Source organism: Silurus meridionalis, chromosome 27 (assembly GCF_014805685.1).
Source record: "Silurus meridionalis isolate SWU-2019-XX chromosome 27, ASM1480568v1, whole genome shotgun sequence".
NCBI lineage: Eukaryota > Metazoa > Chordata > Actinopteri > Siluriformes > Siluridae > Silurus > Silurus meridionalis.
In genome coordinates this window covers 8,117,472-8,141,497 of record NC_060910.1, presented here as the reverse complement: position 1 = coordinate 8,141,497, position 24,026 = coordinate 8,117,472, and the positions used below count along the sequence as shown (strand labels likewise).

Sequence of the window (24,026 nt, the reverse complement as noted above, 5' to 3'; positions counted from 1 at the left end):
CTGGTCAGAACTATACACAACCGCTAACCTTTCCCACATTTTCAAGTTTCTAGACATCAGTAGAGTATATTCAGAGGTTAAGGATTGTTAGAAAATACAACACAATAGCACACAACATAGAAGATATTGTCTGTTTTCTTCTCTATTTTTAAGTGTGAAAAAAAGAATACCAATAAACCTAAGCATTTAACAAATTAAATTAAATTAAACTGAGCATTAATGTAGAACATTTCACTTTGAGGATGTTTAGAAAAAAAAAATCTATGTAAAAAAATCTAATAAAGTCTCCAAATACATAAATCACAGATTTTTGATGAATTAATCCTAAAACGACCAGTTGTTTGAATAAAAAATATAATTATTTATTATTATTGTTATTATTATTATTATTATTATTATTATTATTATTAAATAATTATTTAATTTTATCTGTTGACTCATAACCACTGCATTATCTACAACTATGATGTTTTGAACCATGCCCACTTTGACGACGTCGTGCCGTGTGGTCTTGAGAAATATACTTCCAGATGTAATGTTATCTTGAGTAGATACAAATCTTTATATATTCAGCATAATACATTTTTCTATACATAATATATTGATCATATACAGTACAGACCAAAAGTTTGGACACACCTTCTCATTCAAAGAGTTCTCTTTATTTTCATGACTATGAAAATTGTAGAGTCACACTGAAGGCATCAAGGGCTATTTGACCAAGAAGGAGAGTGATGGGGTGCTGCGCCAGATGACCTGGCCTCCACAGTCACCGGACCTGAACCCAATCGAGATGGTTTAGGGGTGAGCTGGACCGCAGAGTGAAGGCAAAAGGGCCAACAAGTGCCAATCATCTCTCGGGGAACTCCTTCAAGACTGTTGGAAGACCATTTCAGGTGACTACCTCTTGAAGCTCATCAAGAGAATGCCAAGAGTGTGCAAAGCAGTAATCAAAGCAAAAGGTGGCTACTTTGAAGAACCTAGAATATGACATTTTTCAGTTGTTTCACACTTTTTTGTTATGTATATAATTCCATATATAATTCCACGTGTGTTAATTCATAGTTTTGATGCCTTCAGTGTGAATTCTATATGAATATATATATAGTAGTATTGTATTGTATATATATTGTACTATATATATACACAATACAATACTACTATATATATATATATATATATATATATATATATATATATATATATATATATATATATATATATATTGTACTATATATTATAGTTATATATATTGTGTCAGGTGCTGCTAAAGAACTTGCAAAGTTTCAGTCATTTTCCCCAGGTCAGAGTACTGGATTAATTTATACATTTATTATAATTTTTTTTTTTTTGTATGTATGTATATTGTTAGTCAAAAGTTCGGACCTTCACCCATGACGTCATAGTAAAGAAAAAACACTGAAGGTGAAAGGAAGATCCAAATGATATCATAGTAAAGAACACACACTGAAGGTGAACGGAAGATCCAAAGGTCCAAACTTTTGACTAACACTATATATAAATAAAAATAATAAAAACCTCGGTTACATTCGGAAGCAGAAGAGGTGTCGCGCGCACGCTCACTAGCCTGGGCCACACATACGGGTCGCTTAGCTACCGCGGGCTTGTTGTTGGGAGGTGACGGCGCTGATCTCCGCACGGTCAGTGGCTCCGCGTGAGTTTCTCTATCTATCTCTCCATGTTCTCTCACAGAACACAGCCTCCGATTTCTTCACCTGATTTCACAGCGTGAATTCATAAGGTACGGACAAAAAAATATGGCGCGTCTTGTCCGGACTATGTGGTTATAGATGTTTATATATTCGTAGCCCTGCGTTTCTCCTTCGTGACTGGATTGAATTAAAGCTAGTTAGCTACCTAGCTGTCGTCATTCCCGCCGCGTACTGCCACTGTGTGTGTACTTCAATAGTGCAGTTATAGCTAATAATATATTAAATATATGCTCAATGAACTCGGTGTATAGAACAAATAAAGCAAACTATCATTATAACTGAAACCATGCCGGCTAGCTAATACCCCCAGTCTCCCTAGACTCTAGCATACCTGTCTATAGTTAGCCTGCGCGTCATCTATTAACTAGCTGGCTAACAAAGTAGTATCTTGCTAGCTTGGCATATTCCCTCTAGGCTACTAGTCAGTCCATATCTTGTATAATCCGGCTGGTGGAAGTATTTGGATATATTTAAACACATCCACTTGGGCTGTTTAGCGTGCTAATTTGCTGTATTTGCATACTGCTAGAAATGCTAGCTAACGTTACAGAGCTAGACTTCCCCCGGCCTATAGCGCTTCATAGCTGTGCGTGGTATCGGTGCTTTTGACCTGCAGGTAAACGTGCAGATTATAAGGCGGTGGTGATGCAGGACAATGAGGCAGAGGGCTGATGGTTTGTTTTGTTGTAGGACGTGCTCTCGGTCTCAGTCAGGATGGACTTGGACTTGGGGGCCGGAGACGACAGCGGCGCCAGGCGGAAGATGGACGCGGCGGGGGATGCGGTGGAGATCACCCCGCTGGAAATGTACGATTCGGCGAGGGCCAAGATCGCGGCTAACCTGCACTGGCTGTTTGCTAAAGCTTACGGAATCGGTAAGGAGTCGCTTTCCGTTTTTGCACATGCAGGGCGTCCTGGGAGTTTAGAGACACAGGGGAGACAGTCTGCTCACCCACACCAGCATGAGCACAATGTTCAGGGCTTTGGCTTTAATAGTGGTGCACGATCAGGTAAATAATGGCAGGCTTTAGCTTTACCAGACTCTGAGAGACAGTACTTTGGTTGTCAATTTGCATTATTTTCATACTTCAGAGTATTCAGGCAACTTTATCCCTATATGGACTGGATTGGTTGTGCATGGAGAGCTCGGCAAGTGTATTTATTCCTTGTGTGTCTCTGACATTCATTGTAAATGTTACTGAGTGTAATGCATGATTATAAAAGACATGGCCAGTTAATAGTAAAAGAGGTCTTGTGCTTTTTTTTCCTTCTTTATAGACACGCTTCAGTGCTACCTATGTTTTGTAAACAAAGAGTCTAATGCATGATATAAAAGGATATAGAAATCTCCCCATGCACAAATATCCCTCATATACAGGTGTAAGGAAGCAGGTTTTGTTCTATTTTTCTTCTATACAGACACACCTCAGAGATATGTATTATGTTATAAACATATGTCTAATGCATAATATAAAGTCATGTCGAAATATCCCCAGGAGATTTTCTCCAATATCGTTTAAGGAAAGCGTTTTTGTGCTTCTTCTGTGCATATGCATTATAGATGTACAGAATCTAATGCATGATGTATAAGAAAATGTAAAAAAATGTTTTACACTTTAGGGATATATATATATTATATTATAGACATACAGAGTCTGTGTGATATAAAAGGATATGTAATTTTCTCTCGGCTAATTTTCTCCTATATCTTGCAAGGAAGATAATTGTGTGCATTTTTTCCCTTCTCTACAGACCCACTTGAGGTCTACATATGCATTTTAGACATAGAGTCTAATGTGTGATATATAAGAAAATGTAAAAATATCCCAAGGTAATTTTCTACTATATGGTGTAAGGCCTTGTGTTTTGTGCTTTTCTTTCTTTCTTTTATTATTAATTTGCTTTCCTGTAGACACATTTAAATGCTACATAGCTATTCAATCATAGAGAGTCTAATGCATGATATAAAAGGACCTGTAGAAATATCCCTAGGCACTTTTCTCCAATATCATGTAAGGAAATAGGATTTGTAGTTTTTCTTCTCTACATACATACTTCAGTGCTATTTTATATTTCTAGTAAAACCCAGACCAAGTCTTAACAGCTTAAAAAGCAGCACTGTGAACATTATTTTCAAGCAGTTTTCTAAGAAGCTTAAGATATGTCTTAGAGTTTGTAGCTCCTGTGCATGTTAAAGCCATGATCAAGAGCAAGAAACAGTTATAATAAAAGCAATCATGCACACAGTTTGTATTGATACAGGGTGTGTTTATGGTGTATGAAACATTTGGTGTGAGCTGCTATGGGAATATCATGATCACGACGGCCACGCCAATCTCTGTAATTCATACAGAGATAACTTATCACATGTGAACTGATAATAAATACATGCGTTCGCAGCAAGGTTACTTTAAAACAAATGTCCAGAAATTGTATCCAATGGCTGTGTGCTCTGGACTTAGGGCACAATCTATTTTCTTTTTTGTTCATATTTTATAACAGACATCTTTCTTTTTGTTATGTGAATTTATGTAAATTCTGGAGAGCAACATTAGTCTTGGGCATCGCTCTGGATGTGAAGTGGAATGTGGTGTGTTTTATTTATGAATTTATTTTGAAATCAGCTTATTCGTTAATTTTAAATATCAGTGGTTGTATAAGGAGCAATTGAAGTGTGGGAAAATCAAGAAAGCCGATTTTTCATAATTAATAAAAGATTGTTTGCCATGAGTTGTATTAATCATTTGACTGAAATCACACAATTACTTGGTGTCAAGACTAAAGGAAAATATCACACTCAGTGGTGGTTAGTCATCTCCCCAAACCCACTTTGATGTAGTCATTAAGAAAAATCTATTGTGCCTAGCAATTTTCCAGAAATGTAATTCTGTCACTTTTAAACCTCAACACACTTGCAGTATATCTGAGATGGAGTGTTCTGTGTATACCTGAGTGTGTCCTGTGTAAAAATTTGGTTGACGTGCATTGTGGTCAGGCAACGATTTATGGTTTGGCATTTGAAAGCAGTGAGATTGTATTCATAAGCAGAGAATGAGGAAGATGTGTAACCTCATTCTTCCTCTTTCCTTGTAATAGTCCAACAGTTGGTCGCAAAATAGAATGCTAAACCATCCTATTTAATAGCTGTGATACTTACCACCATGTGTGTGGACCTTTATTTTATACAGTATTGGTTTTCGTCCTGCAGTAACTGAGTACAGTTTCAACTGTACAACATTAACAGTCTACCACATGATGGAAAAGTTATAACCAGGAGTACTGTTGCACAAAGTATATTTTTAGTTCTTTTCTTGGCACTGGCCAGCACAGGTCTGTTTTACTCTGGCAGTGAAGTGCTTGGGCAAATGTTCCTACAGACAATAGATTGAATTACTTCCTATTTACATAATTAGTGGACATTCTCGTAAGGTCAACCAGTTCATCCTGTCCAGCAACCGCTTTTCCTCATATTTTGAATACTCAGTTTTTTTTAATGGTCTGATTTTGGTGAACATTTGGGTCCCATTCCAGCACGTGGATGAGGTTGTTTTTCTTGTTAATGTTTCAGGATTTAATAGTTCTTGAATTATTTATAAAAGAGTGTGTATGAGGATCAGCTTGGTGTTCTATACTGTATTACATGGACCCTGTCATAACTGGCTGAGGGATACTATCAAGTGTGAAACGACTGACCTAATTCCACTCAAAACTCGTTTGCATTGGGAATCATTATTTATTTTTAATGGTTATCTAAGCAGCCATGTGATTAGGAAAGTATGTCTGAAATGGCATTTTTCAGTTGATATTTATTTGCAGCATCATGTTGTTTTAGTTATCCATAACTTTTTATCTATAAATGCTGGTGGTTTTCTCCACAGTAAAAGTTTTTCTGCTGATTTTTTTTTTTTTATTGACCAGTTACCAAAAGTGGTGACACTTTAGAGCTGATTTTGCTTGGTGCCATGTGACTTCCAGTAGAGTAGTATCTCCAGGTGTTTTGTAAGATGAAGAAACAAGGTAATACTGGGTTGATCAAGCCTCTGTTATCTGTTGAATATTTTTTGCTGCATGTTTACCACCAGGCCTCAGCTGATACATTTTCACTTAAACTGTGAAACACGGCATCACACCCCCTTTTCACACCTTCACCATGATAACACCAAGTAACACTTACAGTCTCAGATTGTCTTCCATGCCATTAAATAATGCTGTGCTCAGTCACCAGGTTTTATGGAATCCATTTTGCTAAAGACATCAGCTTTTGATCCATTCTTAACAGGGAGTTAATTCATTCTTTCTTTATTTCACCATGTAAAACTTTATGGTGGATATCAGTGGTTCTGTCTACAACCAAAAACCACAACTCCACAATTTAACTTTTCCCATAAACCACACGTTTAAATATTATTTGAATGTGTGTAATATTATACACTATAGGGCCAAACGTATGTGAACCCGAACATCACGCTCACATGCACCCATTCCAAACCATAGGTGTTAATAACCTTCACTTTTCTGGGATTGTTTTTCACTAGATTTTGGGTTGTCGCTGTGTGTATTTGTGCTCCTTCAGGCACATAAGCATAAGCGTTAGTAAGCCTTAGTGTGCTTAGACACTTATGTCTCTAAGCCCTGGTGTCTTCAATGATCACATTCGCAAAAGCAGTTCTGTACAGTGGAGATCAGGGCTTGGTCCTTGGCCAAGCATGTCTCATTCGAGCTAGCACTGCTCCCAGGGACATGCCATATTGGCTCATACTTGGGTCCCTAAATTCCACTAAAGGGAAGTTGTAACGCTCTAGACAGTTGTTTCCTTGGCAACAGTTTGCGGAAGAACTAAATTTGGGTGTGATTTGGCTTTAACTTGTAATCGTTAGTTGTCTTTTCTATGACGGCTGTCATGTTATTTTATCAATTTTATTCATTGTCTAATATTTTTTTCCCCCCAAACCTGTTTTCCAGATCATATCCCAGAGGACATGAGGGACCCCTTCTACACAGACCAGTATGAGCAGGAGCACATCAAGCCTCCAGTGATCAGGCTGCTGTTGTCCTCTGAGCTCTATTGTCGTGTGTGTGGCCTCATTCTCAAAGGCGACCAGGCAGCTTCCCTTCAGTCCCATCAGTCAGTCATCCATGCCCTGTCTCGCAAAGGCATCTATGTCATGGAGGGAGATGACACACCTGTTACAGAGGATGACCTCAAGTGTCAACCAATCAAAATGGTGAGTGTTAAATCTTTCTTTAGCTAATGCAGTTGGAATGAACAGGTTGGAGTTTCCAGAAAATCGCATGCAAAAAGTTGTTGGAAAATTGCTGCATTTGTAGAATAGCTTGTGTCGATGGTTATAAGCCGTGATAGTGATAGTGACTGCTCAGATGTACAGGGAGGAAGGAATTATGGCATTGCGTGGCCAGGGTGTATGATCCAGTGTGCGGAAGTCTTCCTGTATTAACATGCCTTATCTCCACTCCAACAAGTCATGCAGGCAAAAATGTTCTTTCCTTTCTGTTGGTAAAAATCTCTTTCACCAGGGCAAACATTAAAGTAAGGGATTCTACTAAAAGGTTAGAAAAGGAGTGGATTGCATCGACTTCTGTTATTGTGCTTTAAGTCTGCAGTGATTAGAAATAAAAAGTGCTGTTGATTCAGCACTGTCTACCCACCTGTAGCTTTATTCCTGTAGATGCAAATGTTTGTGATTGAGCCCACACCCTGTATAAGGCTTAGTGTGGCGTAACCCACAGGAACCTGTTTGACAAAGCCTGATTGTTCCAAGGCACAAGTGTGTATAACCGAGGTGATCTTTGCTTTGTGTGAATCTGTCATGACTAGTATTACGCCAGCGGTTTCAGCATCATTCTTAAAGATTTAGAAAATATGAACACATCTTTCATGTAAGCTTTTTAGTAGGGATGCACCGAAATGAAAATTCTTGGCCGAAACCGAAAACCGAAAAAGAGGAAAGCACGGCCGAAACACAGAAAGAAATAATGGCAATTATTATTAATTATTATTTTTTCAATTGTATAAATTAATATTCAAGTTTCAAAGAATAAATTTATTACAAATTATAAAAATATTTATTTATAGCACATTGCAACAATGCACAGGATAAAATAAAATTCAAACAATGTCTGTCGTGAAACTGATTGCTGAAATACCTGCAGTTATATGCTTATGGACGTGAGTTGCAACAACATTAAACAGCTCAGGTAAACAGACCTCTAAAAAATGTGGTCTGCTCGGTATGGCATAACGGGGCTCAATGTGCTCGATCAGCCTGCAAAACCTAACATCTTCTACGACAGAGAATGGCTGATCATCTAAGGCAATGAATACCATAATCTTTTTGTGTAATTACCTTTGCCTTGACACTATTACTGGGAAACTTCCCTGCCTTTTCAAAAACGTCCGCCACAGACGGAGTGCGCGTGCTCGGAGGGGTTTTGCTTTTCTGTGCCGCGTTCCTCTCATATTCAGCATAGCGATCGGGATGTTTGGATTTCAGCTGATAAATTAAACTCGACGTGCAGACGCACCTCCTCTTGAAATTTCGGCATTACATGTTTTGCAAATCGCTATCCATGGGTCTTTCTCAGATATACTGAAATACGTCTACACATGTTGCTGCAGGCGCGGTTTTTGTTTGCGTCATCACAACAAACTGTTTCGGCCGTGTTGTTTCGGTGGTCGAATATTCGGTGCATCCCTACTTTTTAGATTTGTTGCTTAAATGAAGAGAAAATATCACTTTAGAGGTTTCATTTACAGGCAGCTGTACATTAGGGCGATTCAATCGGTAGTCAGTTTACGTGTAATGTGTTAATTTGCTAGCTGTGAGCTCTTATTTTGGGACTGACTCTAGATAAAATATAGAGGCATCATTTTTGAAATCACATTTGAAACAGGCTAGTGCGTAAAAACAAAAAGGTACTGCATTGCTACATAGGCTGCCTGGTTGCAAACTAAAGATAAAAAGATAGTAGGCTAATTTATAAAGAAGTTTATTTTGGAGCATATTGATAAAATAATACACAATGTAAATAATTTAGCGATTTTCTTTTTCTTTTTTTTTTCCCCTCTCAATTTTTACTGAGGCTTGGAAAATTAGCCATCATATGCAGTCATGGTACCTCGAGTGAGATAGTTGGCCATATTTAGACTAAAAAAACACTTAGTAGTACTTCAATCCCGATAAATGAGAGACTGGTTACTATGACAGTCCTGCTGTAAACATACACTGTAACAAGTGGTGTATTTGCTGTGTTGGATTCTGTGAAGTAAAAGGAAATGTTCTAACGCTCGGGTATTACATCATGCTATAAAAATGTATTCAGGCTGGTCTTGAAAAGTAGGAAAATGTTTAAAAAAAAGTATTATTTATTATGGTGTGATTTACTCTGGACTTCATGCTAAATTCAAATCTAATTTTATTTGTCACATACACATACAGAGTATGACATGTAAAAAAAAAAAAAAGCATTTTTTTTTTTTTTACAACAGTTCAGCATCTAAACATGAAAATAGAAATCGAATATAAAAATTAAATAAACAAAAATAAAGTATAAATGTACATTAAGAGTATAAAAATAAGGTTAAGAATAATATTATACATCTCATCATGTCCCAGTGAGATTGTCATTAAAGTGCAACGAAGAAAAGTGAGATGGAGTGAGAAGTTTTGTTTCTTGGTGTTTCCTGGTTTAGACTCCGAATGGCCTGCAGGAAGAAGCTCCTTTTTCCCTCTGTATTGGTCTTTAAGGATCGGAAGTGCTTCCCTCAATGTAACAGGAAAAAAAGAGTCTATCTTTGTGATTTAACTGGACATTTTGCTTAATTTTATTGTCTCTTTGCAAACCAACACGCATTCAGGGAAGCACTTCCGATCCTTGAAGAATTTTTTTAATAAACATAAAGGAGGTACTGATTTCACTTAACACGTAGCAGCAAAACAAAACCACTGAAATTATTATCTTGGTTTGCTTGCTTGTTTGTTTGTTTGTTTTTAAATATATTGTTTAAGCTCTCACTGTGTGCTCTAAACTGGCCTGTTATACTATATCTGTGTTAATGCACAAAGCTTTCAGATTTAACTTTATTGCTACTGAACTTTATTGGACTGCTTATTGTCTCACTGCACTGCTGGCATTTTATAAATATATTATTATTTTATATTTTAGTTTTCTTTTGCTCACACATCAGATATAAAGCCATGCAAAAACCATAAAAACTGTGCTAAATATTACAGTGCCTTACATGGCAGTTATACACACACACACACACACACACACACACACACACGATATTAGAAGCACTTATACATTTAATCTGCACATTTCCTCCAACATGATCATGTTCCTAACACTGCTCTCTGGTACACTGGTGCAATGTGGCCTTCATTTCAGTCTTTAAACACATGGAGCTCTTGGGTTTTATGGTGTGTTTTATCTCGCCACATGTATGAATAGAAGTTGGCACCATCACTAAATTAAAAGTTTTAGCCCTAAGCCCAATCTAAATTGACAATGTGAGTTGTAGCCGTTCTATTCACTGCTGTTTCTGTAAACTTCCAACTTTCAAGAAATCCTTGGAGTTTAATCATGGATACACTTATTTATCTGCCCAGTTTTATTTAAAAGTCCTTACATAGTATCTGTAGTGTCTCAGGTTTTTTGGATCAATGATGTCATCATGAATGCTTGCCAGTGTGATGTAAAATGTTTTGGCCATTGCAGTTAACAGAATATTTCAGAGACCGTTATGCCTTGACGTGCGAGATTGGAAAATGAGCTGTGTGTGTTTTGCCAAATATAATAGCAACACGACTGCCCTGAACTTTGGTTTCTTAACTATGTGATAGAGCTCACATATGCCGATGATTGATGCCCTGATGATGGCCTACACAGTGGAGATGATCAGCATCGAGAAAGTGGTGACCTGTGTAAAGCGCTTCTCTACATTTAGCGCCTCCAAAGAGCTTCCCTTTGACTTGGAGGACGCCATGGTCTTCTGGATTAACAAGGTAATGTGAAGGATCAGGGATATCTGTTGCAGATAAACAGTTTTCTGTTTTTACGTAACATAGTACCGATATGGGTGGAATAGATAAAGATCTTGTCATAGTTATTTGGGTTTTCTCACAAATAATTGTAATGAAGAGGTTGTTTGCTTCTTCCCCCTCAAATTTGAGACAGTGCATAGGAATAAGTTCAAAATATATAACAAGTACATCAAATATTGGAGCATAAATCAATTTTTGCTTGCCTTCAGACTTTGTACACAAGGCAGACATCACAAATAGTAGTTTTCACACAATCCAGCATCGAGGGGTGTCATTATGTTCCAGTAATAACAGTTAGTTGTAAAACTGCGGTGTTGGTGCACATAATGTAATGAAGGAGTTGTCTGCGATGGGGGTGGAAGATGTACGATTGTCTAGGAAAGTTGCCTTTGTTATGTTTATTATGTTAATATTTACGTCTTAAACATTTCAGGTAAACTTGAAAATGAGGGAAATCTCTGAAAAGGAATGCAAAGTTAAGCAACACCTGCTGGACTCACCCAGTCACCAGAAGGTATCACTGTCTTCTCATTTACTTTCTGTAACTTCAGAAAAGGTGCATTGATGATCTATGTGTAATTATGTACCAGTCTTTTGATAAGTTTATTTTTTTTCGTTTATTTGTTTCTTTGGACTTTGTTCATTGTAACAAAGAAAAGATCCCTACTACCAGTCCATTCTTTTTTTTGCTCTCTTTCTTTTTTTTCTCAGCTAGTGGTGTCAGTTCTGTTTTGTTTTTTTCCCTCTTCTCTGATCGTACATTCCTGTCTGCCACCCTTTTGTCTCTCCCCTTCTAACTTTCCTTTCTTGCTACTCGGATAGTCTCCCTCAAAGTGGTATTGGAAGCTAGTACCTGTAAGTTTTCTGCTAGCGCAGTCATCTCCACCACTGCACGCATTAGTGTGTGTTGATGTATGCACATGCACACCCTACCATTGAGGCTTTGCAGCGAATTACAGTAGGAAATGCTGATGCCATGCGGTTCATGCTGTCCGATAATCACCCAACAATATCAACGTTCCACTCCACTGAGCCAAATGCATTCCACCGTGTGTGTGTGTGAGTGTTTGGGCGTGTTAAAGAGACGCGTGTGTGTGGATTAGTGAATCTCAATGCGCCATCCCAGCCTTTGGTCCTTTTTTGCCCTAAATTGTATAGTGCATCGTTGTAGATGAAACTGGAAGTGTGGAAAAGCTCTTTATGGGTTCCAAATATATATAAATGTATTATTATTATTATTATTATTTGTTGAAAAGTTTATTGTTACACTGAACATTTCATGTGTTCATGAAAAACCCTGGGGAGCATTTCAGCTGATTATATATGGCCTGAACCTGTTGGACAAGGCATTCGGTTGATTACTTTTTGTTTACTTTCAAAGCTTTTTTTTATTCTGCTCCAGGCGTTTAAATCAGTCTTTATTTGCTTGCTTATTTAAGTTAAATTGTTGGAGAAAAACACTCTCAAACAAACTCCACTAGCATTGCGCCTCAGATGTACATATTGCAGACCTAGTTAGCTTGTCATCATGTTTAAAAAAAACAATCCATACCAATACCACAAAAAGTGCTTCTCTTATTGTAATTTTGCAAACGAATTGTTTTTTCGTTACCTTGCCTGCACTGTACTGGTCTGATTTGCATCAATCAGTGGTTCTGTGTTGATTATTATAGAAATGTTTTTAAAATAAGGAAAAATAAGGATGATTGTGTCCCAGACAAATACATTCACAGAGCCCTGCTTGAATACAAAACTGTCATTGCTCTTCTCCCCTCCTGTTTCACAGTGTTTTGGAATAACCTCCGCGGATGATGTTATCATTAATGTTATAATATTTATCATTTAGATTTGGGTTGTTTACAGCATATTTATTTCTATCCCAATTTAACTCGCTACTTTTGACTGGTCAGACCTTAAGCTTTTCAATTTCCGTTTTTTTTTTTTTTTAGTCACATTGTGCTGCATTATAGCTCAGATTTGTTAACCAAAAAAAAAGCTTTTCTGAGATTACGTTTGCAATTTTTTTTTTTAAATCTGTCAAAACTAAAATAATTCTCATGTATTTCAAATCAAGTGAAGCAATGGCTTACGGTGTGCACTCTCCGATGCTATCTAGGTCTTTGAATATGTATACCCATTATTGCGCTCTCACTCTGCTTTGTGTGTCCCTCACACCTGAACTCATGCTAGTGTCACTGAACCATTGCATGTTAGAGGCTGTTGTAACCCACAAAGCAGCCGATGCTTCTAAATCCTCCACGTCCACTTTGTCTGCCTCACTCACTTCCTGCTCTCTATTGTAGCGCTCACTGTGTGTTTGACAGCTTTTTTAGCTTTAGAGTCAGGGATGACCGTTCCTCCTTTTGTAAATGTGATGTTTTGACTTATTAATGTACAATTAATAAAATGGTACTTAACTCTAGTCCAGTTTCTGTTTGCTGTGGAACGGACAACCTTGATTCTTAAATTTAGCGACGTGAGTTAATGTGTGTGTTTATTATTTTTTTTGTTTGTTTTTTCTTTGAAGCTTTGTGCTGGGTGTGGTTGCCAGATTAGAAATAATTCCACTGGAATATGTGTGTGTGTGTGTGTGTGTGTGTGTGTGTGTGTGTGTGTGTGTGTATATATATATATATATATATATATATATATATATATATATATATATATATATATATATATATATATATATATATATATATATATATATATACACACACACACACACAAGATATTATGCAGTCCTGTCTAACAGTATTGGAATAACAAGGCTAATTTTTTTTTTTTTTATTGCTATACATTTAAAACATTAAATTGAACTCAAAAGTTGAATGAGATGGTGGGTTGTATTTTGAGCTTTTGTTTCCTGATGCTTGCATCTAAATCTGTAAAAAAGATTTTTAACATTGCACCTTTGGTGATAGACCACCCAATTTTACGGGAGCAGAAGTAGAGGAACAGATTGTCTTAAAGCAGATAATGCTAGGTTGCATCGCTTCTTTCCAGTAACTGAGGTAACATGACTGATGTCACCAAACTGCGGTATAATGCATGCTTAATTTGGTGACTGACTTGTCCAATGTAAAATCTTGGATGGATTTCTTTGCACCGATAGACAGCTCTCTGGGTGTCATGGTTTTGTCAATGTCAACTTTTAAACAAGTCATAGGTGAAACCCAGTACTCAAACTCGGTTGCATGTCGCAATATTTTTGATCGCTTGAAAAATCAGGTGGTTTCGCACAAGCATGTTTCACAAATCTAGATGTAACAATCAGGAATTGAAAGCTGGAATTTGCTGTATATTTATTTGTGTTTATCTTTTAAACACAAACTCAAATAACAACAAACCAAAAATTAAGTGCCGCATTTCCTGTTCCAATACTGTTGAAGGGACTGTATAATATTTATAGCGTGCTTTATAGATATGCCCTTCATATGAACTTAAATTGGTTTGGCTCTTACTATTTTTAGACTTATTGTGATTTTCTTTCTTTTCCTTTCTTTTTTTTTAAACATATAACAGTTTAGTTTATGTTTATTCAGAAAATGTTTGCCAAGCTGCTCTGTTCTGCTCTTCTCGTACTTGTTCAGGTGCGCTATAGACGAGAACACGCCTCTGGCCGTCAGCTTCCCCACTTTCCCCTGCTGGAGGATCTAATGAGGGATGTGTGCGATGGTGCTGCCCTACTGACTGTGGTTCACTACTACTGCCCAGACCTCATGAAGCTTGATGGTATGTGCTCTAAATATTGAAATGTGCTGCCCTCCACAATGCAGATTACCTTGTTTGTTTTAATGCAGGTTTTTCTGTCTTTTTATGCCATGCTCATGCTTCTCTTCTCATGCTTTTCTTCCCATTTTATTTATCAATTTTTTTCTTTAGCTTACATTTTATCTGTGCAGTCTTTTGGAAGCAAACATTGACTAATAATAGACTTAAAGGGCTCTGTAATATGACCACCTGTACACCTACTCACCCATATAATAATCCAATCATATATATATATATATATATATATATATATATATATATATATATATATATATATATATATATATATAATAAATAAAATTAACCAAAACTCATGTCTTGTATTCTCACTTTCTGCAGACAATTTTTTTTTTTTGTTTACTTAAAAAATAACATTTTAAATCAGCAATGTAAAGTGTGATTTCACCGCCTTCGCCAATGGCATGGTTGTTTGCGCACAGTGGTGCAGATCTGTGTGTAAATGGTGTTGCAAGGAGAGAGGTGTATGGCTTGACTGGGTTGACCCACATTAAAAACACTAGCAACGGTCTGCCTGAAACAGGAGTCTACTGCCTCCCTTAAACCAGAATGACAATTGGGAAACAACCAGGTCAAGTTTTATACTTGACCAATGTCAACTGTGCTGTTTTGGCAAGGTTACATTTCCCCCTATTCTGATGTATGATGTGAACATTACCTGAATCTCTTGTCCTGAACCTGTTTGATTTTGTATGATTAGATTTAGATTGGAAGGTGTAAAGTGGCTTTGAGTTTGATTTGAAAAATAACACCAACTACATCAGTAGCTGTTTTGGTAACCTTATCGTTCCTTTCGTCTAGATATTTGCTTGAAGGAAGTGACCTCAATAGCAGACAGCCTCTATAATATCCAGCTATTAAAGGAATTTGCCAACGAATACCTGAATAAATGCTTCTATTTAACACTAGAAGACATGTTGTATTCACCTCTGGTGCTTAAAGTAAGTTAAGATTATAATAACTTTTTTTTTCTTCTTCTTCCTCTCCCCTTCGTCAACACATTTGTACTTCTTATCCCCTGTTTTTATGTTTTTCCAGCACAATGTGATGGTATTCATTGCTGAACTTTTTTGGTGGTTTGAGATTGTGAAGCCTGAGTTTGTCCACCCAAGGGATGTGCAGGAAGTGAAGGACGGTAAGAATTTATTTTAAATCTCTTTTTTTTTTTTTTCTCCCAGCTGTTTATTGATTCTATGCAGTTCAGTTTTGAACATCTGAAATGCCTTTTTAAAAAAAAATTTTCCCCTGAATCTGTTTATAGCAAGAGCAATGACTCAGTCAAAGAGCTCCCGGCCCTCCGTGCCCATCTCCAATGCTACGAAGCGAAGCTTCCTCGTCTCACCCGGAATGGCCGATTCTGCACATGCTGTTGCAAACAGCCCCGAAGTGTGTAACAGGTATTTCCTGCACACTGAGGAAGCTGATCCTTCGTAAGTCTTGAAATCCTGCATCTCTTTGTTCATAAACATTTTCTCTGGATATGTGTTGGGGTAATATCATCTGCTTTTGTATGTGTGGTCAAACACAATTATCGGCCACATTTACACACTTAAAACACACATTACACATTTACACACTCGGCATTAAAAAAAAAAATTGTATTTGTGTAAAGTGTCAAATATTAAAACTTTGTGCCTGAAGTGTGTTAATGAGCCCTTAAAACTTTGATGCAGTATTTCATAAAGCTGAGTTAAATAATCATAATTATGTTGTTTTTGCAATATATTAAATGATCCACATGAAGATCATGTAAAGATTCACTGTTTAAACACAATGGCACGTCAGATTTGGTACAGCATGATTTTGAATGTGCCAATAATTTCTTGGTGAACTCTGGGGGGAAAACTGGAAATGCATTTTACTACAAGAAGAACTACTGGTTGAATATTATTATCATCAGGTTAACGGGTGTATAATCTCCATGCAAGCTTCGGAATCTGATTACATTCACAAATGAAATTTCCTTATAGGACCTGTTCAGTATGCAAAGTTTGTGGCTTTTAAAAGGTAGCAAGGGGATGGGATTTATCTTCAACTAATGCTGTAAAGCAGAATCACTCCTTTGTGTGTTATGTTTAGGTAAATAAGTGCTAACATTGCATAATTTAAGCCTTATTCTTATAGTGTATATTTAGGACATAGTGATTTTGGCATAACTCGAGCTGTTTCCGTGCTCTCACCCTTTGCATGCTCAAAAGCTTCATCTGAATTACACATAAAGAAAATCAGATAACTGAACATAAAGAATTAATTTTTTATTATTTGTGTTTTTTTTTTAATAAACAGATCTTTGGCATCATAAGATTTGTTATAAACGGCTGTAGAGTGTTTTTGTGACGTTGTGGATGAGAGTACATTCTGTCCTAATTAAGGACCTCTTGCATATGAAATACTAGTTGTCTATATTTGTCCAGCCACAAGAGAGATGTATAATGTCTGGTAATATTAGATATCCAAGCCCATTTAAATCAAATATCCTTTGCCCTGATTTTGCGTTCTGGTGACATGGCAATGCTTTCTGTTTCAGTAACAAGGCGAATTCCACCTTCAGCCCCTCACATCCACTTTTACCATTGAGACAGAGGCAGCAAAAATCTCAGCAGGGAGAGGATGCATCAGGTAGGACCTGTTTATTTTATTATTTTATTTTACATTGATTCTGTCAAACTTGCAGTGAAATATGTATTGATGTGGTATATCCTATTTTGTGTGCGTGTGTGTTTTAATCATCAAACAGGCTGTAGAAATCGTTCTAATTCACTGACGCAGGAAAGTCATTCTCGAGGTTCTGTGGCCTGGTCAGAGAAAAGACAAAGGTATAAGAAAATAAATATTTTGTCTTTTGATGTTGGCGTCATTTTAACATTCTTCACTTTACATTTTTTTATATTTATATTTTTATTAAATTTTTTTTTTAAACATATGCCCTGTTTCATTGTAATCCCAACCAGACCACTATCCCAGCTGAGTCGATATGTTCTTCACTGTGTCACGGACAGTGATGCAGACTTGGCTTCCGGTGACAGTGCTAGCCTCACATGCTCCATCAGCGAGGACAGCCTGGCCTCGACTATCACACCCAAACACCAGGGTCATCCAAACCAGAGTGGCCCTCGACGAGTCAATGGTCATGGGCTTCTTGCAAATGTTAACATGGATGAAGATGATATGATGACCGTTATTCAGGAGGAGTCCTGTAAAAATGAGGCTACATTGTCAAACACTGAGGATATAAACCACCAGTGTACTACCTCTAGTGCTAAAACAAGCTCATGGGGCAGACAGGAGGAATCTGATGCAGATTCCAGAACAGCCAGTTTCTTCCTGGAGCCGCTAATGCCGGCTGTCCTTAAACCAGCAAAAGAAAAGTCTATATACTTAAATAAGGAGGAGGAGTCTGGAGAGGGACGGCAGCGTGGGGCAACTCGGAGGGGTGGTGCCGGAGAAGGTCCTAGCTCGTCAGCTAGGCGAAGGCCTCCACACAACCTTAATCGGACCCTAAATGCCAGCGCTATCTCTGATCTTGAGATAGATTCTGAACCCAAATCCAATGAGTCTGTGCCTCTATCTGCTGGACAAACTCAAGATTTCAGATTACCAGTCACAAGCAGTGTCGAGTCCTCTGCTGACCAGTCTTCTGGGTTCTACCTGCATTCCTCACTGGCTGAAGACAAGAGGCCTGTTCAGGCTTGGGGTGTACTGCCTGACGACAATACAGAGACCGTGGAGACGATTGAGGATCAGGATGCAGAGCTAACCAAGGAACTTCATCCACCCAAGAGACCGTTTTTTGAAGAGGATCAGGAATCTGCAAAGCTTCAAGAGGATATGAGTGTAAAGGAGCATGAGGATAAGGATGAATGTAGTAGATGCTCCAGTCCTGCTCTAAGTGTTCAGTCACCGGTCAGTAGTGTGGCCAGTGGCAGTGTGAGAATGACGAGTTTTGCGGAGCGAAAGATGCAGAGGTTCGGCAGCAATCAGGACGTTCGCTCCAGCACCAGTAGCTCACAAAGGACAACACCAGATGGTTCGGAGATCTTCCCTTTTCCTCTCACCACATGGAGGATGAAACGGGACCAAAGTCCTACACAGCTTGGGCGGGAAAACAACAATATGCTAGCTTCAGAGCTTGTACAGTTGCACATGCAGCTCGAAGAAAAGCGCCGTGCCATCGAGAACGAGAAGAAGAAGATGGAAGTCTTGTGTGCCAGGCAAAGACTCAAGCTTGGAAAAGCTGCCTTCCTGCACGTAGTAAAAAAAGGCAAGAGCGATACTCTTCCTCAGTCTTTCAGATTAGACCACTTGAAAAATGGCCAAAAGCTTAATGGAGAAAAAGAACAGTCATCAAAAGATGACTCCTGTCTTCATTTAATGAGGGATAGGGAGAAAGGCACTGAGGAACCAGAGAAGGCCTCCCTTGAGTTGGGGAGTGCAGCTGCTATACCACCTAGTGCCTTAGACGTAGATGAGGAAATGGACGTTAATGAGTACAACCGCTCCATGGAAATTATTAATGAGACCATCAGCAGCATTCAGCAAGAGATGATGCAGTTGTCTCTACAGCAGGATGCACTTATGAAGGAAAACAATCAGTCTCCTCAAGGTTCTGCCCCACCCCCTGTCGATGAAAGAGGAAGCGTACATGAACCAAAGGTTCGAGCAGCTATTCATTATGTGGAGCCAAGCGGCAGTCCTGTAGTTCGTAAGCCCCCCAAGCTGACCTCCGCACGGGCCCGCTCCAAACCCTCAGATTTAAAGCTGTCCAAGGACCAAAACAAAGGGAAGAACATCTCTTCAACTCCCATTGACAGTCCCAACGCAAGAGCAAGTCCAGGGGGCAGGACCCCCAAAGCTGAGCCTGAGACAGTCAAGCCAACTGAGACAACACTAACATACCATCTAAATGATGAAGCCAACTTGCGTACAGTCTCGACGGAACCGAGCTCTGTTGCACTCGGAGTGACTTTTGATGAACCTAGTACAGTGCAGAATCCTTTTGAAATTTCGGACATTACTTTTGGGTTTGAGGACAGCTCAATAAACAAGGCCAGTCTAATTGAGGTGGACTTGTCAGACACAGCCCAGCCAGATGAAGGCAGTTCTAACGTAATAGAAGTCCCCTCTGATGTAGCGGATGGAGAAAAAAAAGCTGGCATGGACTTTTTTTCCTTCAAGGTATTGCCCAGTTTCATTTCAGATGCATGCAGTGATTTTAGATTGCATTTCACTCACGTCCTTCTTTTGATCTTTATTTTGTAGGACGAGCAGAAGGCAGAGGACGAAATGGCCAAAAAGCGTGCCGCATTTCTCCTGAAACAACAGAAGAAGGCAGAGGAAGCTCGACTGCGAAAACAGCAGCTAGAGGTGGAAATTGAGGTCAAGAGGGATGAAGCCAGGTATTTCCCTACCTCCATAGCCTCTTATATAACTTATGTATTAATGCACATGTTCACTATAGATATAGAATAAAAGCTGCCGAGAAAATGTTCATATACAAAAGAGTAATTTGGTTGCCACTAGCTTTCATTTACATTTTACTTGTATGTTGCAATGCTACAATGTAGTGCTAAAATGAGAGCCTATCGAACCTAATGAAAAATCCTGCACCACGCTCCATATAAAACCAAATTCTATGCTGCAGTGTCTTGCAAGATTTATTTGTGCTTTCCTTTTCACCCCAGTGAAACATGTAATTGAATCCGATTGTTAAAAAACGAGCTTTGCTTTTAGGAGAAAAGCTGAAGAGGAGCGGATCAGAAAAGAAGAAGAGAAAGCCAGACGGGAGTTAATAAAACAAGAGTACCTGAAAAGGAAACAGCAAGAGTTATCTGAAGAGCAGGAACAACCTAAGCCTAAACCCAAACCCAAGCCCAAGAAGCAGAGACCAAAGTCTGTACTAAAGGAAGAGCTTTCAACCAACACGCATCCAAAATGTACTTCTGCTAGTAAGTATTGTTTTGGTGCTTTCTTTATGTTTAAAACATGTATGAGAACCTTTACTTCTAGCCCTTTTATGCATCTCAATCAGACAGCTACATAATTAGTGAGATCAATGTGACTGGTTTACATTTATGTCTTCTCAATGAATTTCCAGTATGTGGAGTTCTTATTATTCATGGTCACAACTTATTTAAAACCATAGTGGCTTCACCTCTAATTTTGTGTATTTTTACTAGCTGTGAAGGGTTTTTTTTTTTTTTTTTTTTTGAACCCGGGGCTTCAGTATTTTTTTGGAACCACTGCGAGCTCATATGGAACCCCAATCCATGAGTGCTGTGCAACGGAAATGTTGGCATCATTACCAGTTAGGATGTCATGATTGTGTCCCGTCTGCTAATTTTGGAGAAACAGGTTCAGCCTTAAGTCCTCAGGTGGCGCTAACAAACTACCCACACACCAGAGAATATTGAGGCTGTTCGTGCTGCCATCATTTGACAACAAGCAGCATTGCTGTTTCTTCGATTGTTGTAATCAAACGAGCAGATAGGACACGATCCTGATGTCCTAATCGGCAATGACGCCAAATTCTCTCTGCACAACACTCGTACTATCACCATTCAAATGTATTGCAGCGAATGCTTGTTGCACACCACTCCACTGCTCCATAATAATTAATGGCAAGGGGTTCCAAAAAAATTGCCCCAGGGTCACCAACTCCTAGTTCCAAAATGTCCTGCTTCCCTGTGCCTCCCTGTATAAAAGTTACATCATGGAAATTTAGCAGATGCCTTTATTCAGAGTGACTTACATCAATCTCATTTATACAATGGAGTAGTTCAGGGTTAAGGGCCAGGCTTTGGCACCTTGGTGGTGCTTGGATTTGAACTCATAACCTTCCGATCAAAAGTCCATTGTCTTAACCACTGAGGTACCGCTAAAGAAATGTAAAAAGTGTTTTTGATTTCCAGATGGGAACCTGGTCAGTGCTCAGTCTGGCTCTAATCTCTCACTGGCCTCTGTGGCAGCTACTGAAGCTGACAGTGTAAACTCGGGAGGTGCGGGATCTCAGCGGTAGGTTGTGTGTATGCGTGCGTGTGCCTTCAATCGTGCTTTTAAAGTCAATTCTAATTCTAGCTAATCCAGTCTGTGACCTTTTCAATGTTGTCATGCACTATTGCTCTTATCGGCATGTTGTTTCCATTAGGAGCAGGGAATCTGTGGAGTCTTTTTCAGTCCTCAGTCGGACAACAGAGCACGACTGGGACAACGGTTCTACTGCATCTTCCATTACATCAACGTCTATGGCGGAATATACTGGTAAGATACCTTTCATTCTCTTTTATCTGTAGAATCAGTGAAAACCTGAACAATCTATCTGTGGGTTTTAGAGACCCACTTACATCATTCTTTATTTATTTATATTTTTTATCTCTGCAGGGCCTAAACTTTTCAAGGAACCAAGTGCAAAGTCTAATAAGCCGATAATCCACAATGCCATCTCTCACTGCTGTTTGGCTGGAAAAGTAAATGAGCCCCAGAAGAACTCAATTCTTGAGGTTTGTTTCACTTTGTAGAGTCTCGATAGTGTTTGTGTGTCCATGTGCATCAGTTTAATTATGAAAATATATTTTGTACACCTCTCTGCAGGAGATCGAGAAGAGCGAGTCGAACCATTTAATGATTCTCTTTCGTGATGGTGGCTGCCAGTTCCGTGCGCTCTACTCATACTTTCCTGACACGGAGGAGATCCACAAACTCACTGGCACGGGGCCTAAAAGCATCACGAAGAAGATGATCGATAAGCTCTACAAGTACAGTTCAGACCGCAAGCAGTTCACGATCATCCCTGCCAAAACTGTTTCTGTCAGTGTGGACGCCCTGACCATTCATAATCACCTCTGGCAGGTCAAGAGGCCTGCTGCGCCAAAAAAGAGTGTAAAGTGAAGCTATTGGGAACAGTAATCAAGGGACGCTCTTGTATCTACTCAACGCTTGGAAAGACCACAAAGATGTCCACAACCAACTTCTCTTCTTGTTTTGTAATGCATCGAGAGCAGCTGTGTATGAGTGAATGTCTGGACAGTCAACATACACCTTGTTTGATCAGTTCATGGTGGAGGTTTTTGTTCTGTACCTGAAGCCTGTGGCATTTTTATTGATTGAGTTCTTGTTACTTGAAATACATGTTCAGTTTGGCAAGCTCATGCACAGCAGAGTTTTCCTTTCTGATCAGATGATTTTTGTCCTGACTGTAAAATACAGACATTGAGACAGCTGAAAATAAGATCAAAATAAGGTCTGCTTCTTATAAAGATCATAGCCCAAATTCATGTAAAGTATTTGCCAGACATTGTTCCTTTCTTTTTTTTTTTTTTTTTTTTTTTTTTTTTTTATAACATGCTGCTTTGAACTGTCCTCTCTGTGTCTCTGTATGACAATCCCAGTCATACACCTTGTTGGCCTTCATGCATCGTGGTGTCTATTTATTCAGCGCTAAACAGGCAAATCAGCTGTAGCACTGCTGTATAGAACTACGATGGACCTTTTTAAATATGGAATGAAATAGGCTTTAGTACATGTCTCAGATGCTCCTCTGTTTTGTTACTTTACTGCTACAGGTAGTGATTTCTCCACTGGACAGCTGCGTCCTTTCAAATGATGCACTCATGATCATGTTTTACTGCTTTTATCATGCAATGTAACCACGAGTGATGTCTCTTAAGCTTTGTTTCTCAATGCAAAAGAGCAGCATGCTCTATTATGAAGAGTGTCGCTGTAGTTTGAATGACAGTATTTAATATATTCATAATCGGTTACTTCCTCTGCAGTTGCTGTCTAATTATTTACCCATTGTTTAAAAACATTCCTTGGAGATGGGGGGGGGAATGGTGTCAACACTGCCGTATCCTTTTTTAAATACTTGCGGAGTTTGGGGGTTAAAATCGAAATAGTGTTGCACATGCACTTTACTTCTTTACGAAAGGTGAAGAGTTAGGAATTGAAGGGGCACAAGATTTGTGCTCAAAAGCATTGGCACTAAACTGCTTATTACACTAAGTTCTTTAAACAGACACTAATATTTAATTCAGACAAGCAAAACTAATGGCCCAATGAAAGCTCTTAAAACTACTGCTTTCCAGAGGGTATACTACAGACTTCGGTTCGTATAGGTTGTTGCATTTGTTAACTTTTAAATTAAAATTGTTTTGTATATTATGTCTGTTTATATGTTCTCTAAATCTTGTACTTATTTCGCTCACCGTTCTTTTAACAACACTGTACTTTTGGTCATTTTACTCTCCCACCCTACCATTATTTATTTTGAAACTGGCACTGAGAGTTGAATAAATTTTCAATAAACTCTCTTTTTTTTTGTCATTTTTTTGCTTCATCATGTGATGTCATTTTGCCATTGTATCAGTTTGTTCATTATTTTAATGAGCATCATTTCATGATCATTTCAGATTATTTTTTTTCTTTTTTGAGAGTTTCTTCAG

At 38.5% G+C, this 24,026-nt stretch overlaps 1 protein-coding gene across 5 annotated transcripts; it reads left to right on the top strand.

Annotated features, from left to right (window-relative positions):
• The first annotated feature begins 1,467 nt into the window (after window positions 1-1,467).
• On the top strand, window positions 1,468-23,894 carry camsap1b (calmodulin regulated spectrin-associated protein 1b). 5 transcript variants are annotated; one of them, XM_046841733.1, is made up of 19 exons: window positions 1,468-1,661; window positions 2,424-2,607; window positions 6,695-6,957; window positions 10,597-10,758; window positions 11,231-11,311; window positions 11,620-11,652; window positions 14,391-14,532; window positions 15,391-15,530; window positions 15,628-15,724; window positions 15,851-16,019; window positions 17,117-17,208; window positions 17,327-17,405; window positions 17,541-19,764; window positions 19,849-19,985; window positions 20,320-20,534; window positions 21,498-21,600; window positions 21,734-21,846; window positions 21,967-22,085; window positions 22,177-23,894. In XM_046841733.1, the coding sequence occupies exons 2-19, from the start codon at window positions 2,448-2,450 to the stop codon at window positions 22,471-22,473; spliced, it is 4,626 nt and encodes a 1,541-aa protein (XP_046697689.1). In that variant the 5' UTR covers window positions 1,468-1,661; window positions 2,424-2,447; the 3' UTR covers window positions 22,474-23,894. The 5 variants fall into 5 exon arrangements, with proteins under 5 accessions (XP_046697689.1, XP_046697691.1, XP_046697688.1 ...); XM_046841735.1 differs by having other exon boundaries at window positions 1,468-1,762; window positions 15,851-15,986; XM_046841732.1 differs by having other exon boundaries at window positions 1,469-1,675.
• The last annotated feature ends 132 nt before the right edge of the window (window positions 23,895-24,026 follow it).